Here is a 19,942-nt window from a genome sequence, read left to right as displayed (position 1 = left end):
CAGCAGTAAATAATAATTCCTATGACTAAGGAGAGAGTGTGTACGACAGGTGGTTTGACAAGCCCACTCACCAGTGTGAAGCACACTAATGGCACAATGCTTTCAAAAACAAGTGTCTGGTGCACATAGACAGGTGAGAGTATGACCTACAGGTGGTTTTTATCTAATGATATTTTCAGACATTCGACCACAAATAGGCGACAGTAAAAGTGTAGTAACAGTGTAAAATGGCCACTTCCAACAGTAGCCGAAGACAGTAGATTGGTTTGCTTTTGTTGTGTAAACGCTCATGTGTTTAAATTGCCACACAAAAAAAAAACACCTACTGGAAGACTAATAACCTAACAAGAGCATTATGAGAGATGTTAAGAGAAATTGCAGCAAAAGGATGGCTCTTACCATATTGCCCCAGTGTAGATGGGCTGGTATCCCAGGTAGAAGGACCAGCGTTGGGTGGTCCACTTTGTGAGTGCTGGGCCGCCAGCTGGGCCAAAGCCTGGGCTGTCTTAAACTGCTCCAGGAATTGAGAACCAGTCGTCGAACCTCCAGTGGTTGTTTTTGGATCCCCAACATCTCCAAAACCCTTACCGAGCATGCTTACCTGAGGAAAAACGGAGAATGAAAATATAAAAAAAAAAAAATTCATAATTTTTCAAATTATGCGGCAACTGTGTAATATTAGTGTAGGATACCATTTATTATAAAAAGTAATAAAAAATTAAATGTATAGGAGAAAAAAAGCAGTATATCTTAAACCACTTTTAAGTTAAATCTGAAGCCCAAAAGACCCAATCAAATGTACACTTAAAATGATAAAAATCTTGACTAACTCTATTGTCGACCTCATTAACTATAATATATATTAATTAAATAACACCAAAGAGCTTTTGAAAAGGCAACAAAATATGATATATTTAGATCTAAAAATAAAAATGCAAAATACTGACCATTTAAACTTTGAATTACGAACAAAATAAAAAGCACACACACACAGACAGAGACACACACATGCTCTCTCACCATGTTGTGCTGGCTGTAAGGAGCACTGGAGGAGGACTGGGACAGTGATGATGTCTGCTTTGAGTTGCTGAACACCAGAGACTGAGACAGAGATGGTGGCTGTGGGCCTTCAAGTGAAGCAGGCTCTGCTTCAGAGGAAGAGGGAGGCGTTTTCCCCAGCAACACAGCCAGATCAATCCTGGAAGCCAAACATGCTTATGTAAGAAAGGTGAGTGATTATGATATTAAAAGTATAAAATTAGGAAGGCGTATATAGGGATGCAATGATTATAGATTTTGCTCGTATGATTATAGTCGGAGGAAAAATCAGTTTCGCAGTGACCATGATGATTATGTATTCATTAATTTAAAAAAACTACTAGTTTAGAAAAATCACATGAAAATTCCTTATGTTTTGAAGTGTTAATTATTGCTGCTTTGTAACCAATTAATACAGCACTAAATAAAAAATAGCCAATTTCTCTTTTTTGACTTAAATGACAATTAAACAATAAATAAATAGTATTTGTCTAACGTAAATCTAAGCTATATCTTAGCATGGTATTTCTTTTATAAAGAGAATAAATGTAGCCAAAGGCTGCTTAACCGGTCTTAAAAGTCACTGTTGATCCACTATTACAAAATTGTTTGGTATTTTTGTTTAGTATTTTTTTTTTTCACTCTGGAGAGGAAATGTGTACATTCCATACAAAATATGAAGCTGATCGGTCAGTTCTTGTCACGTGACTTGTAGTGCGCTTATGCCATTCTTTTTTGTAACACTTGCGCACATGTCCTTGCCAGTATCCACGTGCCTCTATTGAAAATAAACTTGTGCGCTCAAGACAGGATATGTGAACGGCCCTTACTTAGCCTGAGCCATAGAAGGTCTTTGTAACCATTAACCAATTTTTCATTGGTAGTGTAGATGGATGAATATTAAATCAAAGTGATTTTATAGTTAAAAGAACCAACAATATTCCCCTTAAAAAGTCATTGGCATACCTCTGTCCAGCAGTAATGGTGACATTCTCCTGTGGAATGGGCATGGATGCCACACTGGAGGCAGTGAATATCTTGGTCTCTGACAACTAGAAAGTAGAATAAAAAAATAAATAAATATTAATAAAAACCACCACATTTGATATCCTTGTTCTTAAAAAGGAAAGCAGGTTTTTGGTCTCGGTTCAAATACTCACATCCTCATTCCAGTCCTCCGTGCCCCACTCTTCCGTGGCAGTTCTCCAAGCACCTGTTACACAGACAGCCAGCTCACTTACAATGACAACAGGTGAACAACAGCTTGGCTCTGATTATTTAATGCAGAAGATTTAAGACTGACCAGGGGCGGAGTCAAACTTCAGAGGATAGTTTGTTCCCTCTCCACCTGTAAACTCAAGCCCTGTGGAAACGAATGAGTGTCAGAAGAGCAGCGTTTACATATTTTAATCAGACTGTACATTTCATTCTGAAAACATGGCAGATGGGGTGCAGTTCTTCACTCGTGTATTCATGCAGGCTATGTACCAAAGTACTAAGCCACAGTACTTCATTTGAATTTTCCCTCTTATTAATGCTATTTGGACCTGGTGCAAGTACTTATTCTAAAAGAGCTTTTTATTTGAGTGAAGCTTAAAAAAAAAAAAAAAAAAAAGGTCTCAAAACAGCTTGGTTTATTTACATTAAATCAAGCTATGAGATCACGAGTTGATTGTGTATTAATCAATATACAGTGCATTCATTCCAAAATCAGCAATACATCTCAGTCTGAAATTAATACAAATACATTTTACTCACTTAAAATAACAAAAATCTCTTGGATTTTTAATGATCACAATAAAAACCCAATGTGAACGTGGCCTATGAACAAACTCTTACGGAAAGTTCACACCACATGACTTTCAAAGATGAAATTGTGAAAGGTCTGGATATTCAGCGTGTTATATTTCAGAGGCCTCAATGATTCTTTTTTAGATTGCATCTGATCATTCAACACTGTGTGACTCATTCACATAAATGAGCACTGATTTCAGGCAATTGTGGCAACTGTTGGCGAGTGAATTTATCCTAAAATTGTGCATGTGCAACTAGGTATTAGAGATTATGGTTTGAGTTTGCTTTTGAAAATGACAAACCCAAAGTACAAACACCCACATTTTAAAAGTTTTCCCTGAAGTATTATTCTGCCAAAAAATGTACCAAAATAAGATAGAAATAAATAAATATAACGAATAAAAGGGTTAGTTGAACCAAAAATGAAACCCGTTATTGATTACTCCATTTCAAATCCCTGAAATATTTATCTTCAGATTACACAAGATATTTTAGGTGAAATCTGAGCTCTCTCAGGGTGGGAGGGAAAGTGTCCTGCATAGTTTAGCTCCAACTTCCTTCAACACACCTACCTGGAAGTTTCTAGTATACCTAGAAAGAGCTTGATTAGCTGGTTCAGGTGCGTTTAATTTGGGTTGGAACTAAAATATGCAAGACACTTTCCGTCCAGGACCGAGTTTGGACACCCCTGCACTAGGCTATTGAAACTGTTCCCAGGCACGTTTGAACCTTATTCCCCAGTTCATGCTCTGAATCGGGCCCAGGCATGCCTGAGTGCAAAACTGAAGACGTGAAGTCACTTTTAAGGGACCGTTTCATATGGATTTATTAATTATTCTTACTTTTCAACGAATGTGAACTGTCGTAGTTTATTAAAGATGCAAAACTCCTTGCTGCACGTGAGCTGCACCTTTAGCAACCTCCTATTACTTGCAGCACGAGGACTTTCATGAACATTTGAGCGTCAAAAGTGATGGATTTGTTCAGCAAAAGATTTGACTGTCACTGTATATCAATCCACTTCAAATAATACAAAACAACAGTACTAAAGCAATCTCTATAGTACAAAGTGAGCGCGCTTCTCTTTTGTTAATCGGAACAGTCGAATCGATGATGCAAGCGTGCTCTGGCTCAAAAGGCAAAAAATGTGAGTGCAGGCCGAGGGGACGATCGCACCTGGGCATGGTTTAAGACTACCATGCCAAGTGTTAGTACACCCTCATCCTCCATAGGCAGCAAGATCCTGAACTCAAAAACACCAAATGCCTTCAGTGGTTCAATCAGATAAACTCACACCAAAGAAATTGTTGAATTAAGTCCTTTATTTTGTGTGGTAACAAAACTATTCTTTTAGCTTGATAATATTCCAATTAACCCACAGAAGGCATATAGGCCCAATCCCAATTCTATTTTTGTACCCCTACCCCTTGGCCCTTAAAACGGAGCGTGAAGCGGAAGGGCTTCAAAATTTACCCCTAAGAAATGGGACACCACTACAGCACCTGCACACGTCATCACGATCTCTTGCTTCATATGAGATCAGACGATCACGAATGCTGTATAAACATATGCTTGTTTGTTGTAAATTCATAATAATGAAAAATATATATAATAATAAAATACTAATTTGTGGATCTCCTTACTTCTAGGTGCAGCTATACTGCCATTGTGGCTGGTGTATTCTAAGAAAATTCTTACCCCTTGGTTTCGAGTGTGGTCCTGAAAAAAAAATAAATCTACCCCTTCCCCTGAGCCCTACGCCTTCAAGCTAAAGAGAATTAGGACACCCCTACCCCTTCAAGTGAACGCACAAAACGAAGGGTAGGTGTAAGGGAAAGGGCTAACGGGTAGAATTGTGATTGGGCCATAGTCTGTTTTGAGGATATTTTGGGTAACTTTCTGGACTTGGGAACATTGGTGTCTATGGTGGATGAGGGAGCTCTCAGATTTCACCTAAAATACCTTCAATTGTCCTCCTAAACACACAAGGGTCTAATGGGTTTGGAATGAGGAAATCAATAACAATTTTTCTTTTTGGGTGAACTAAACCTTTAACCAAACAGACCAGTTCAAGTTCTATTTTTTGGCAAAACACCACAATGTTATTTCTTTTAACATCATAAAGGCACTACTCACGGTTTCCATCCTCAGGTTCCAGATTGCCTGTGTTACTCCAAGTGCTGCCGCTTGTGTAGCTCTCCTCTGTTTGGGCTGGCTCAGTGTAGTCCGCTGGGTTGAATGTACTAAAAACACATACAAAAAAAATGGTTTTTTGGAGGGAACACAGAGTGAACGATGGAAGCCAGGAATAACATCAGCGACCATCAGTAACAGTGCAACAAACATCACTTCAACAGTTCCACTACAACCTAAAAAAACAAAAAAACTAATGACGTAATGTGCAAACTGCAATTACACCAAAAGACGCAAATATGCTTTCCAGTCAATCTCAAACCCAGAAGCCAAACTGGAAGAAACTAAACACAAATTCGAAAGCTTTCTTCAAAAATCACTGACTAAATCGCTATTAAACCCTTTAAAATCCAACACACAAAACCAACACGCTCATAAGAGTTTAACTCACCTCTCATCTCCTGAAAAATCATATCTGGGGCCCTTATCAATCTGGCTTTAGGGAGAAACAACAGGGAGAATTACAAGCAGCTCAACATAGACAGAAAGATGGGAGTGTATGGTGTGAACAGTGTGTATCCGAGTGCGAGACAGAGCAACTGTCATGCTCATGTCCATCATTACTGGTCAAACCACCACACCTGCTCTTGCAGGTGGAACGGAGCAAGACAAAAGATTTTCCGATGAAACAATAGGTGGTGGAATGGTGGTGTAACTTGCCAACTCAAACCAGGCTAGACTTGTACTCTGAGGTCAAGAACTGAAAAGAAAACATGCAGAGAGCAAATGCACACTTCAAACCAAACAAGCGTAAGGTGCCAGTTAAATAAGCCTGATGACAACAGTCAGAGTAAAGGGACCAGAGACAGCCTCAACAGAATCAGAAAGACCAATCAGGGACGGGGCAGGGCAGAGATGAGAGATCAGCACTTCTAGACTACGGAATATTGGAATCTACACTGTCAAAGATAAGCTAGCAAAAAACAGTGAAACTCCTGGTAAAATATCTAGTTAATACACATTAAACATTAACACTCACAGCACCACTTCATAAAGGTATTAAGACATTTTGTAGAGATGCACCGATTGACCAGAATAAGTCCTTTTTTCCTCAGCCGGTCAGCGGTGTGTTTCCCAACAACGACATGACTCACGGCTGAACTATCATAGTATGATGCACTGTTTGGGAAAAGAACATTGCAGTAATGAGTGTTACCCAAAACTAATTACTTTGTCGCAGATTCGTCGTTTGAACCATGTTAGTTATAACGTAAAAACGCCCAACATGACGCTCTACACGAGGTGGAGTAACAACTTCTTTATAGAAAAAACCCATAATTGGAGCAAATTATAGTTTTACACGCACTTAAAAAAATTTCAGTTTTGGCAAAAACATGCACCCGTCTTCCTTATTAAAAATACATGTAAAAAAAATATAGGCCCTATATGTGCCGTTTACAAATATTTTTGAGAATATTCAATATCTCAGACTAAAACCACTTAGCCAATAATTATTCTAATCTAATGAATAAATCATAAATACTTAATGGTTGTAATTTACAGTTGGCTACTTATTTAGAAAGGAAGAAAAGTCCTACTTGATTATAAAAAAAAATAATAATTCTTATTATTAAAGAGGGATCGTTTATTTTTTTTATTGTAAGTCTACTTTTACAATTTGACGCATTCAAACCACTACAGAAATGTTCTAACCAACAGGCCCATGTCATATACAACAGCAATAAATACATAAGATAATAATAATAATAATAATAATAATAATAATAATAATAATAATAATAATTAAATTAACAGTTTAAAAAAAAAGTTTACTTTTGATAAAAATCATACAATTCAAGAAGGAGTCGCAATTAAAATAAAATTCTCTCCAGATTAAAAAAAAATAAATAAACATTGTCTGGTAACATTAAAAATTGGGCATTCAACAGTGAAAAACAAGTCGACTTACTGGATCATCGGCACAAATCATTTCCTTAAGCTCATGTCAATGCGACAGGTTAGGGATGCTCATTTTGACTGGTTAACCAACAGCAAAAATGACAGAATGAATGTCATCAGTTAAATAGGTTTAATGTGTGATATTAGCCAACATTCAATAGAAAAAAAAATACCAAGCTATTTTCAAAATTTTGCTGAATGAGTTGAACAAAACAATACCATTTAAGCTGTAAGCAAGTGTTTTACTGGAAGAGGATAAAAATTATCAGAAAATAAGCATCTATGAGTTAAGTACAAAGCTATACAAATTTTGCTTTTATATCTTTTGGCTTTTGTGAATTTTTAAATAAGAAATGGTTATTTTATTTATGAACAGTAGAAAATACAGTGTTGTAGTTTGGAGAAAACTAATGTTTTTTCAATTTCTTGGCAGGTCACAAATATTAGGAATTGGCCAATTAGAAATTCACAATCGGTGCATCTCTACCATTTTGATTGCTATTAGGGGTGGCTGACACATGGGGAAATAAAAACTATATATCTTTGTTTTTGTTGTGAAAAATCATTATATTGCTCAGCAACTAGATGTTTTTGTGGTCCATACCAAATGAATTTTACACTGGATGCAACGGTGTACTTTAATGCTTCGGATTCTTTTTGCACAAATAAATGGATTTAAAGTTGCAGGTATGAAATTGTGAGGGCTTGGCAAAGCTTCACCTCTAAATGGTGCATATTTAACAAGCGTGTTGACTTTCTATACCAAGCAGCAACTACAGACTTTCCCTTTATTCCTGAGGTGCTATTTTACATAACGGTGATTCAACTGATACTCAAATATCTAGAGGTTGACCTTCATACCAGTATATCTAAATCGCCCACCCACAGTTGCCATCCAACAATTAAATAAACTCTATAAAAATCCAGCACCCAGCCTAAAAGCACAAAAATTCACAAACAAATCCTGTATCTTACTTACCTGTTTACATTTGTGCATTCAAAATATGTTAAATACCTTCTTACAAGTCTTACAAATGCACAAAATTTCAAGTTAAACAGACCAACAGGCCTAAATGCCGACAGGTTTGACTCCACAGAATAGCACAAAACCTTGCACCATACCTTCAGCCATTTTTGTAAAAAAAAAAAAAACAAGATGATGAATTTAACAAGCAAGCTAAAGACCAGCATTTCCCAGAATCTACCATTCTGGCGGCTCTCTGCAAAAAACATGCAAAAAGGGCAAGAACCTGAGTGGAGTCACACAAACTTACCCCATGCCCTGAGCTGAAAACCTCCCTCCTCGTCTTCCAGCTCCACCTGCTGCACAGGAAGACAGTCAGACCAGAAACCACCAAACTCTTTATCTAGATGAGTATGCAGAACTCACCTCTTCCTCTGCCTCTTCCCCGACGGCCTCGCTCAGTTCCTCTGCCCGCGACTCCACCTGCCTTGGCCCCATCCAAACCATTCTCCTGCCCACGGACTGAAGACAGGGAACAAAGAATAGAAAGAGTTGAAGTGAAATACACAAAAAGGGAACATACGGGTGAACACTGGGCCTTTAAGACATTGGTTTTACTATTAAAACAGATCCTAACAATGAAAAGTGGTTCAGTTTGAGTGCCAAAAATGCCTAAGCACACATCAAGCCACTCTGCTTTGAATTTATCTGTGAACTCTTTATTGCACTAAAGTATTCCATTAAGTGGCATGCCAGCCTATCTTTGGTGAAGGTTAAAAGCAGCCTCCACAGTAAAAGCTTTTAAAGATTGCTGATGCCAATAGCAACAAAATAGTTTGCAAAGTCACATTTTATGAGTTCTGTTATTTAGGAACAGCATTTATTTGACTTCATATATTTGCCTGGTTGACATGTACAGGTTAGTGCATTTTGCATTAAACCCAGTTTTAGCAACAGCTCAAAACCAAATCAACCCACAAGAGTCAATGGAGTGTCTGAGCCTTATGTTGCTCTCTACCTCAGACGGAGGCTGAGAGAGAGTATCCGGTAGCAGCTCAAGCTTTACTGTGGCACACACAGTCCCTTCAGCACTATAAAGGAGCAGTGATGGTTTTGTGGTGTGCTGTTGTTTATCATTACAGGCAAAGGCAACGCTGACTGCAGGCTGGGGTTGGACGATTATGATTTTGCAATTAAGCTGAGCTCTATCGTCATCAGGGGTGGAAAGAGTACTGAAAAATTATACGCAAGTAAAAATACCATTACTTGCCTAAAAATGTAGTGCAAGTAGCGTAAAAGTACCTGTTGTAAATATTACTCAAAGTATGAGTAAGTAGCCCTATCAAAAGTACTCAAGAGTAGTGAGCATTACGCTGTAAAAAGCTGATGCATTTACATGTATTAGTGAATGTGTGCAAGAGTAACTTTCTGTACTGCCCTAATTATTGCCCAACAGACACACAACATCATAAGACGTTAATATTAGGTTCAATTTAGTTCCAAGTCAGGTGACCAAAATTTAATGTCTAGCCAGCGTTTAAAGACCATATTATTTTGATGTCCAATAATGACGTCAAATGACGTTGATTTTAGGTTGTGTTGGAAAGTGACCAAAATCCAATGTTGAGCCAACATCTTAAACCTAATGACGACAAATACTGACATTTATTCGTCAGGTATGGCAACCAAAACCCAACGTCTGATAGACGTCATATTGGTAACGTCCACACAATGTCATTAGATGTTGATATTTGGTTGATTTTTGGTTTGCTGTTGGACATTGACGCCAGCCTGACATCAACACGATTTTAATTTCCAAACAATGCAATGTCCCCATGACGTTGAGGTGCATCTTCAATCAGACATTATTTTGAGGTCTTGTGCCTTCTGGGTGTTTAAGGCCATTTTGGTCATCATGCAGTAAACATCCATCCTCTTCTCATCAGTGACGTGCATCTAAACATTGGGTCTCAGGGTCAATGTGTGTAAAGATTTTGGATATCTTCTTGAACACTTTTAATGCTTCCAAACAGTTTGCTGCAATTACAAAGCGCACATGTCTTGAGGTTGTTTATTATGATGCGATATACCGCTTCTGTGTGATTTGATTGGACAAGAATCACAGGACTGATTTTTCTAATCATCATAGACACGAAAAAAAGTAGTGACTGCAGATTGAAGGAAAGTAGAAGTAAAAGTACAGATACTGCACTAAAAATGTACTTAAGGGAGAGTAGAAGTACATTTTTTAAAACTACTTAGTAAATTACAATTCCTGAGAAAAACTTTTGAGTATTTATAATTTGAGTATTTGTAATTAGTTACTTTACACCACTGATCGTCATGCACATCTTGTCAGGAAAGCATAGCTCTGTGATCAAAAGTAAAATCAACCCAAAGGCCAGAGGGCGCTCTCACACACAAAAACTCCAGATACGCCACAAAGGAAATCCCTATAGCGGTTGCTGAATAAACAGAAGATTTACCTGCTTTTATGGATTTAACATACACATCATTTTACAACAATGCTTGACTGAAGTTATTAAGTGACTATTAAAATGTCACTTTCATATATAGTAGCTAGGGATGCTCTGATCAGGATTTTTGCAGCCGATACAGAGTAACAATTCCTAGTCATGGTGATCAGTCGATGCAGAGTACCAATTCTGATGCTTCAAGCTTTAAAAATGCATAAAGCACATTTTCCCTCCAAGTATGATGCGTAAGTGATAGTTTAAGTGATGATAAATTAACGATGCTGCATATAACCCCTAAACACATCTCTTATAACGGTTTAGTGTAGACGGGTCATGGTCAAAAGCAGCTTTACAGATAATAACAGATAAAACAGCTAAAAAAGGTATGAAAAATGACTAAGATGGCAATTTAAACTTCAAATATGCAGTCAATTTTTTTTCATTGAGACATTTTGATGGATAAGTTAAAATGCACACTTCTTTACTAAAAGGAAATGTGCCTATAAACCACTGTTTATTGCAAAAAGTATGTTACAAGTAATATTAAGTAAAAAAAAATAAAATAAAAATTTCAATTTTTTTCTATTTCCAGCCAGGTTAATAGACTTGCAACACTGTCAAAAACACAGAACTTTCAGTTGTTATATGTTATAAAAAAATTTAAATAAGAAAATAAGTACATTCAATTCAATTCACGATTATTTGTATAGCGCTTTTACAATGTAGATTGTGTCAAAGCAGCTTAACACAGAAGTTCTAGTAAATTGAAACTGTTTCAGTCCAGTTTTCAGAGTTGAAGTTCAGTTCAAATTAGTACATGCAAGGCCATTTAATTGTAATCTGCTTGCAAACTCTTACAAACACTTGCGATCGGTTCATGAGATTGGCAAGATAAGCGAGTACCAATTGAGTCATAAAATTTAATTATCAGCAGGTACTGATCGATCCGAGCATCCCTAGTAGCAGAAGTTAATCCCAATTAACGGAGAAGCTACACAAAACAGAGGTCAAATCACAGAATGATTAACAAATTAAACAGTCTTCGATTTTGAACATGATATTGTGAACAGGCTAGGGTTCTCACGACACTTGAATTTGGTATTGAAACTTTGAAAACGACAACTTCCAGCTAACATTTGAGCGCGTTCTTAAAACTGTGCTCAAAACTGTTCTCAAAAATATGCCAGTGTTCACGTGCTCGACAAACAATTGTTATTGGCTGTGAAGACCGTTGGTTCACTGAACTCGCCGATGTTTACCGAGTGCAAACACAGATACAGGGACACTCAAGCATTTCAGTCTTGTTGATCAGCTGGTATGTCTATAAGCTGACATATAATTGATTCAATTAAATTTTTCAATTCACCTTTATTTGTTTAGTGCTTTTACAATGTAGATTGTGTCAAAGCAGCTTTACATAGAAGATCATAGTAAATTGAAACAGTGTCAGTTCAGTTTGTGTTTAAGTTCACTTCAGTGTGGTTAATAATCACAAAGTCCAAACACTGAAGAGCAAATCCATCGATGTGCAGCTCAGCAGATCCCAAACCATGGAAGCCAGTGGCGACAGCAGCGAGAGAAAAAAAAAAAAAACTTCACCAATTGGCGAAAGTGAAGAATTAAAAAAAAAAAAAACCTCAAGAGAAACCAGGCTCAGTTGGGCATGACCATTTCTCCTAAGACCAAACGTCTTGTGCAGAGCTGCAGTCTAGGCGCTGGAAAAGCTGGACGTCAGCGAGACTTGTCTGTCTCATGCTCATTCACTTACGAATCGCGGCTTTAAAATGCTCCAGTGTCTGTATCTGTGGTTACACTGTGGAAATACTTTAGGGGCTAGAATGGCTGTTTTTATTGAACTAGCAGCTGGCCTGACAGCAGTCAAAAACTGCTTTTTTTTTTTTTTTTACTTCATTCGTTTCACCTTTGCAGTACTTGTTTCACACATACTAAATGAATCAACTATTAAATGTTTTACGGTGGACCACTGTGCTTCCCTATAGTCATTAAGCACACCGGCTGAAAATTTAATACCTACAGCCACTTTACGGTAAATTTAAGACCTTAATATCCCGGACTTTAATACAAGACATTTTAAGACTTTGAGGACCCGTGGGAACCCTGTAACAGGAAAATAACTATTTTAAAATTTCAATATCGATTGGTACCGAATTCCAGTATGGTGACAAACCTAGAACAGGCTTCACTAACAAAAAAAAAAATTCATAGACATACTGCAGGCCCATAGTGAATGTTGCATATTTTGAATAAAATGCCCAGTTAGAAGGGAAAACAATGGCATGATGTTTTCACAGTAAAATAAAGAGCACTCACACTCGCGTCCGCGGCTGGCTCCACGGCCCCTCCGTGGGGCCCCTCCTCTGCGACGTGCCACATCTCTTTCTCCTCCTCTCTCTCGGTTCTCCTTTCCTTCATCTCCTCCATCTGTCTGTGCGCTTTCCTTCTGACCTGAAACTTTCTTCTTTCCAACCATCTCCCATGAGTCCTGCAAAAAAATGAACATTGAGCATTTAACAGACAGACAATTTGAAACTTCGCCTAACTAATGGAAATAATCTTAAGTAGCAAAATATTGAAAAGCTAATTTTAAAATACACCTTAGCAAAAAGCTGAAAAAGTGTAAATTAAAAAAAAAAAAATGCTAATGGTTCAACACATTAACATATATATACCAAAACACTGGTTTAAAAGCATTCAAGGAATTGTACCTTCAACACCTTTTATTTTCTATTATGAACAAGCCTTTCCACATCTAAACTCCAGCCTGAATCAATATAACAAACTCTACATGTTGTCTTAATTACTTAGACGAAGCATATAAAATGATTAAAGTTAGAAATCACTAAAACACAGGCTCAAGCCTGAACTCACAGTGTCAGGGCTGCCCTCTAACAGGACATTGATGGCTCTGTTGACGTCTCCATTGCAGTCATGAAGCGCTATCATGGACTCATCCTGATCCTTTCCTGTGATGTCAACCAGCTGGAAATCAGATGAAAAGAAACAAGCAGCATGTAAACGCCATGTGGGTTTATGAATGTATTTTTTAAAGGCAATAAGAAAAACGGAAGTGACTAAGGAGGCTGATGGAAACCCTGTCTGAGCCTTATGTTGCTCTCCAACTCAGAGTGAGACTGAGAGAGAGCATCCGGTAGCAGCTCAAGCTTTACTCTAGCACAGATGGTCCCCATCAGCGCTACACAGAGAGCACTGAGAGAATTTCTGTGTGCATCGAGTTTAAGTGAGCTAGAATGAAACTGCAGGTAACAGACGCAAAAAAAAAAAAAAAAAAACTTAAGATACTTAAAATAGTTGAATCATTTTCCAAATAAGGACTTTTTTTTTACTGAAGGGAGCACTTTAATCTTGAGTAGAATAAAGTACATCTTGCTAGTGCTTTGAACCAATTGCTACTCACCTGTTTGACCTTCTCCTCAAAGTCTGCATCATTATGGTCCGAGATCATCTGCGCGAGTCGGATCTGCTCAGCGGTGGCCTGAATAAAAAAAACAGAGAGAGAGAGAGAAAAATAATCAAGGCTGTTGAAAGGCTTATGCTTCCCTCACATAAGTATTGCAATTATGGTAAATAGAAAGTCAGAAAATGGACATGAATTACCTCAGAAGTCATTTTTACTATGCGGAAACTATTTTGATATGAGTTTGAGCCAAAAACTTAAAAATGGACGAGGAAGAGGAAAATGATCTCCATAACAACTGCTATACATTAATAGATATATGACTTCATTTCTGTGTTAAAGTAGTTCATATTTATTCGAAGAATGGGGCTGGGCAATTAATTCGCAAATGCTATTGAGCAAAGCTTTATTTGTCATGCACATCTTGTCAGGGAAGCACAGTGTGATCTGAAATAAACCTACTCCAAAAGTACAAAACCTACTCCATTACCCACAAAAAAAACCCTAGGAATTCCTGATAGCGAATCCACAATTTTGTATTAAATACACAATGTTGCTGAATACACAATTTAGCCGCTTTCATTGATTCAGCGTGACTAATAAACACAGTTACTGGACTCTCTCACAGGAGGAGAACACTTGACTGAAGTTATTAAGTGAGTTGAGTAAAACCATGTTAATTATGTGGTAATTTCACATGCAACATGTACCACAGAGCTGTGGTTCACGGAGAAGCTGCGCAAACACAGCTGTCGTTATCAAAGAATAATCATCTCAATGACATTATCAACCGATTAGATAGAATTTGATTTGTGCGCCTTATCAAACTATGGCTCTGTGTAATAGATGCTGCTCAATCTGACTGCACATTCTGGAGATATCCTAGAAGTGGCAAAATGTGGAAGAGGGGAGAGAAAAAAGCCTTTATTAATCTTACAGCCCTACTGAACAATCATTTAAAAGCGTTTTATAATATGAACAAAGTCATGTGCATTAGACCCAAAACTCTAAAATCATTAGCAGCTTACCCCATTTAGAGCATCTGACTATCACAGTGAATGTTTATATGGTCAGAAACAAACCATTATTTTGAACAATACAGAACTTCAATGCAACAAGCTCATAAATTACAACTTGTTAATGGTGTAACAATTCTTTTAGCATGCAATGTCAGCATCAATTACCACAGTGATGTCGAATTCATTTGACTAGGACTTCAACACCCCTGAATGTCTTTAAACTCATAAAGTGGCTTCTTAATTTTACCTTCACTCTATGATGTATCTATCTACTTAGCCCATGTATGTTAGTTACAGGTTACTTCTTTCAAATCTGATTTTTTTTTAACAATCCTTTTGTGTCAAAGACAAGTTTGAGTAAGCACCATATCCGCATTAACGGCTATTGCATGGCAAAAACTGTTGAAATTTACAAATAACATTTCTTGAATGCATAGTTTAACTGTTTTGAGTGATTAAATTGGATTATATTTATTGCTGTTTGTCATTTTATTGTTAAATAATTTATTTTGATAAAAAAAATATTTAAATAATTCCTTTAAGTCAGCAAAAAAATTGCTGTCTCTTAAAATAAAAAGTAAAAAATTCAAAACCATGTAACAAAATAAAACTGGTTGTTTTGTGATAGCCCTATTAAAGTACTTTCAAAGTGTTTTTAGCGGGCACATTTATCCTGTCTAGATGCTGGTTTGACAATCTTTTACCTTAAAAAAAAAAGTCTAAATAAATAATCAGAATATAGCAGAGGCAAAATAGGTCAGACTTCGCACTTGCTTGGACATAGATTTTGATTTATTCCTGGAGCCCTTAATTTAATTCAGTAGAACATACAGAGTGACTGAGTCGAGGCAAAACCTTCAGTCTGATGGGTGCCATAGATAACCACCTTTTTTTTCTTTTTTTTACAAAAAAATAAATAGCGCTGTTATCATGACACAGCTTGGAATGTCATATAAAAACCACCCATAAAACGGTGCCACAGTTATATTCTTAATTCAAAAAGCATATATTAAAAAGACACCCAATTCAGAATTTTAAGACTTATCGTTTCTACAACGTTACAAGTTTAAAACAATCTTATTAATATTAAATTACTTCACTCATTAAGAGCTTTAAGTGTCAAGATCAGGAAAACAATTATTGTAATTACTAAAAGTGAAAATGAGAGAAAGTATTCAAGATGATAAGTTTGACATGTTAACCAGTTAAGGCTGAAGGGTTACTTTTCTGTGCCTTTGCATCAGAAAGGAATAGAAGGGAATGATATCAAAGGCCGACCGATTAGATAATACAATATGCATTGACATATGCTCGATTCATTATTTTTGCTTATGCATAAACTAACAAAAAAAAATGATTATCATAGTTATCATCACTTGTGTAAACTGCCTTTAGTGGACCATGACTTAGATGAACACTATTATTTAAAAATACTATAAGTGTGTGTGTGTGTACTGACCTGGGGCCTCTGCTTGTGCTGTGACTGGCTCTGTGTCTGACCCTGCGTCTGCTCCCAGTTGCCCCGGGTCCGGCTTCCGCCCACTGAAGTCATCATTTACAGTATATACAAATAACAGTATTTACAAAGGAATATCACCTTGAAGAGAGAGAAGGGAAGACATTAAAACTGTTAATGAAACGAACAGTTGATGTTAATGAAAGCGCTCTAAAATTAAAACAACAGTCTTAAAGCATCGCGTGTTCCATGTACACCATATTAACATTACACTTGCATGCATGCAAACACGCTACACCTTGTGTAGCCATTTTGATGAGCCAAAACTGGAAGTAAACAGCGTCACATGCCATGGCGCTTAGCCCATTAACAGACGACCCAACTTTCCAAGAACACCGACAGAAAATAAATTCCGCGAATTTCGCAACTTTGCGCAAACACGGATCGTGAAAAACAAGACTTAAAACTCGCTGTTGACAAGTCAAGCCGCAACAGGTCAGCTACATTATGCGCACGCTTCCGGGGCACATCCTCATCATCGATTTTTGAAGAAACATTTTAAAACACTGCACAGCGCCCCGTATTTTCATAAACGACACCAAAAGCAATCCACCTGACGCAAGTTGTGAAATGCTGCATATGTGGTTATACCACACAGTCCACCGTAGCAGCTCTGCGCATGAGGAAATGCAGGGCATGCGGTGGCCGAAAGCAACTGCGCACTTTAGCAGGCGCACAGAATCAGAAACACGCGGGACCCGCCGCGGGAAAACAGACGGACGACGGGTTTTAACGGACAAGATTAATAAAAACAAGCTCAGCGGCCTTTGAACTGGGTGAGGATGCATGTCAGTTTGTTAGAGACGTGAATACAGCCTCACACCTTATTGGTGAAAGTGTAGGCACGACATGTCAACATCAAAGATCTGAACGATAACATTTTTTTTCTTGTCCACTATTACACTAGTTCATAAATTAAATAAAACATCAGATACGTTATTATAGTATATAGAAACACAGGCACTTCATGATCATTCCATACAGCGGAATAAAAAAAAACATCGCCCTCTGCCTTAAAAAGTATCCAATCAAGCTGTAAAATATGCATCCAACAGGTAACCTACATTTCCGCTAGTGCTTTACAGTAGATCAACATTATAATAATCCCAGAATGACCTTCCGACAACGGAATAAGCAAAACAGTGAGCTATTATAAACGAGTTAATAATATAAATCATCAGAGATGATGGACTGATTGTCAAGTCTAGGCGATGGGCCTTGGAAAAGCAACTCGTATAAACTCAACCATGCAGAACTAATGATCCGATATGAAAACATACATCATTACATAAGTCTTAGTCTATGTAAAGTGAATTAAAAAGACAAGCTATGGATGATGAGCGGCTTCCGCTCTGGCCGCTTCTCATAACCTCATGGCCGGTTCTCGTGCATCGTGATGCTGCTACCTAAAAATCAAACTTTCCCGGAGACTACTTAACTATATAGTCTCTCATCTAAAGTAAAATATTTGACTTAGTACCATCTAAATACATCAATCGACAAGATAGTTTGTTGCGTTTGCTTTAACTGGGATGCACACGCCCCCCCGGAGTGAGGCGCACTCACGTCGGTTCATTTGCACGCTCGACACCGAGGCTTAGCGGAGGCCTACAGGCCCCAACTGATAAAAATGAACAACAGACGAAGTACTGACCAAAGACCCGGCTGGTTGTTAGAATGTGGAGATAACGCCGACCAAAGGAGGCTTTAATACCGACCTCCTAATCAGACGGAAACAAAACACGAACTCTTTCGCGTCTTAAATCGATTCCCCAAAGCCGACAACAAGGCCGAACCGACTCGCGCAGACAATAAGCGAGAGACTCAAAATTTACCTGTTTCTCTTCCACACTGACACCCGGATCACCGCGTCACGTGGTTTATCACAGCCACTGCGGCTGCACGCGCACAGCCCGACCACGTGACGAGAGCGTACGCATGTATATATAACAACTTAAACACAGTTATGTAATAACATTATTTACCCCCTAGCTGTAGTTGACTATCGTAATGATATTGTACTGAAGTAATGATTTATTTACTCATGTTTACATTTCATTTGTACCATAAAAACTCGTGTATTTTGTATTTTACTTTTAATTGCACCAATTAAAAAAAAAAAGTAACATCTGTTCTATCTTTTTATTTAAAAATACATGTTGTCCCCTAACACACTTCACTCTCAGAAATAAAGGTACGAGAGCTGTCACTGGGGTGGTACCTTTTCAAAAGCTACACATTTGTACCTAAAGGGTTCATATTAAAACCTCAAAGGTACATATATTAGTACCTAAAAAGTACAAAAGTGTACCTCTTAAAATTCTGAGGTACAAATATCAATCCTTTGAGTACAAATGTACCACCCCTGTGACAGCTCGCGTACCTTTATTTCGGGGAGTGTTTAAAATCAGTGGTGTAGTCCTAAAAAAAAGGTGGTGTACTATTACCCACCCAATCCAAATTTTAAAAGTATAGGAAAAGAAACATTGACATTCATCGTTACTTTGCCTATACTTTTAAAATTTGGATTGGGTGGGTAATAGTACACCACCTTTATATATATATATATATATATATATATATATATATATATATATATATATATATACACTAAAGATCAGTTACCTGTAACTCTTGACTTTCAAAAAAGTCAATGGTTACAGGTTTCCAGCTTTCTTCGAAATTTCTTCTTTTGTGTTCAACAGAATAAAAAAAGACAAACCAGTTTGGAACAAGTAAAGACTGAGTAAATGATGACAATTTAATTTTTTTTTGGGTGAACTATTCATTTAAAAAGGACAAATATTTAAACAAATTTATTCATTTTAATCCCAATTCAATGATTTATGCTTAGGTAATAGTGAGCCCAGCAGATCTGGAGATTGTATTTAAATGTAAATGAGCCTCTATATATATATATATATATATATATATATATATATATATATATATATATATATATCAGTCATTCAGCTGATTTGTTGTGATCTTCGAAAAACTCACGAATTGTTCTCACAGTTACTGCAGTCGTCAGGGGGTGAGGAATGGAGCAAGTTAAACAAAAATGCACCAACTGCAACAAATTAAGATGCGAGTTAAAAACCATTTGGTATACCGTTAAAGGAGATGCGAATACACATAAATTAGGGACGTTTAATCACCGAAACAAGTGAGTATACCGAGGGTATGATCCTCAGAAGTCGTAATACTCAAACAGCTCGTGGAAAAAAGTAGGCATACTGAGTATACGTGAGTATAGCAAGGACTACACCACTGTTTAAAATGTATTTTCTAGTATACCAGTTTTATTAGAAAATCCCTTTCTAATCTATTTTCAATTCTTTTTTATTTATTAAAAAGTGCACCAGTCCACATCATGTTGTAATCCATTTAATATTCTGCTTTTGTTGTTGTTAAAAAGGTTTTAATTTCTATCACTTTCTGATCTCCATTCAATTTTTATTAATAAAATTACACCAACTCTTTTTGATCTATATTCAGTTTTATTATATTAAAATGATTTTCAATTATAACATTTAAAATCACTTCAATTTCTATTTTGTTTTTCCTTAAAAACTTAATCTTACCGTCTATGAAATCTCTCAC

General features: G+C 37.1%; 1 protein-coding gene across 7 annotated transcripts in view; it reads right to left on the bottom strand.

Annotated features, from left to right (window-relative positions):
* ubap2l (ubiquitin associated protein 2-like) overlaps nt 1-18,205 on the bottom strand; it is a 43,857-nt gene extending 25,652 nt beyond the window's left edge. Inside the window, exons 1-14 of one of the 7 annotated variants that reach the window (XM_056480459.1) lie at nt 18,172-18,205; nt 16,280-16,417; nt 13,802-13,879; nt 13,255-13,365; nt 12,697-12,868; nt 8,315-8,410; nt 8,199-8,247; nt 5,417-5,461; nt 4,969-5,075; nt 2,342-2,401; nt 2,199-2,251; nt 2,005-2,090; nt 1,021-1,198; nt 400-601 (exon numbers count right to left, since the gene is read on the bottom strand). In XM_056480459.1, the coding sequence (XP_056336434.1) occupies nt 400-601; nt 1,021-1,198; nt 2,005-2,090; nt 2,199-2,251; nt 2,342-2,401; nt 4,969-5,075; nt 5,417-5,461; nt 8,199-8,247; nt 8,315-8,410; nt 12,697-12,868; nt 13,255-13,365; nt 13,802-13,879; nt 16,280-16,375 (1,333 nt within the window). In that variant the 5' untranslated portion in view covers nt 16,376-16,417; nt 18,172-18,205. The other 6 variants (XM_056480458.1, XM_056480460.1, XM_056480463.1 and 3 more) reach the window with 6 other exon arrangements.
* Between the last annotated feature and the right edge of the window lie 1,737 nt (nt 18,206-19,942).

The sequence above is a fragment of the Danio aesculapii genome, chromosome 19 (genome assembly GCF_903798145.1).
Source record: "Danio aesculapii chromosome 19, fDanAes4.1, whole genome shotgun sequence".
In the NCBI taxonomy this organism is placed as follows: domain Eukaryota; kingdom Metazoa; phylum Chordata; class Actinopteri; order Cypriniformes; family Danionidae; genus Danio; species Danio aesculapii.
Note: the sequence above shows the minus strand (reverse complement) of the source record. Positions and strands in the feature narration are given on the sequence as shown.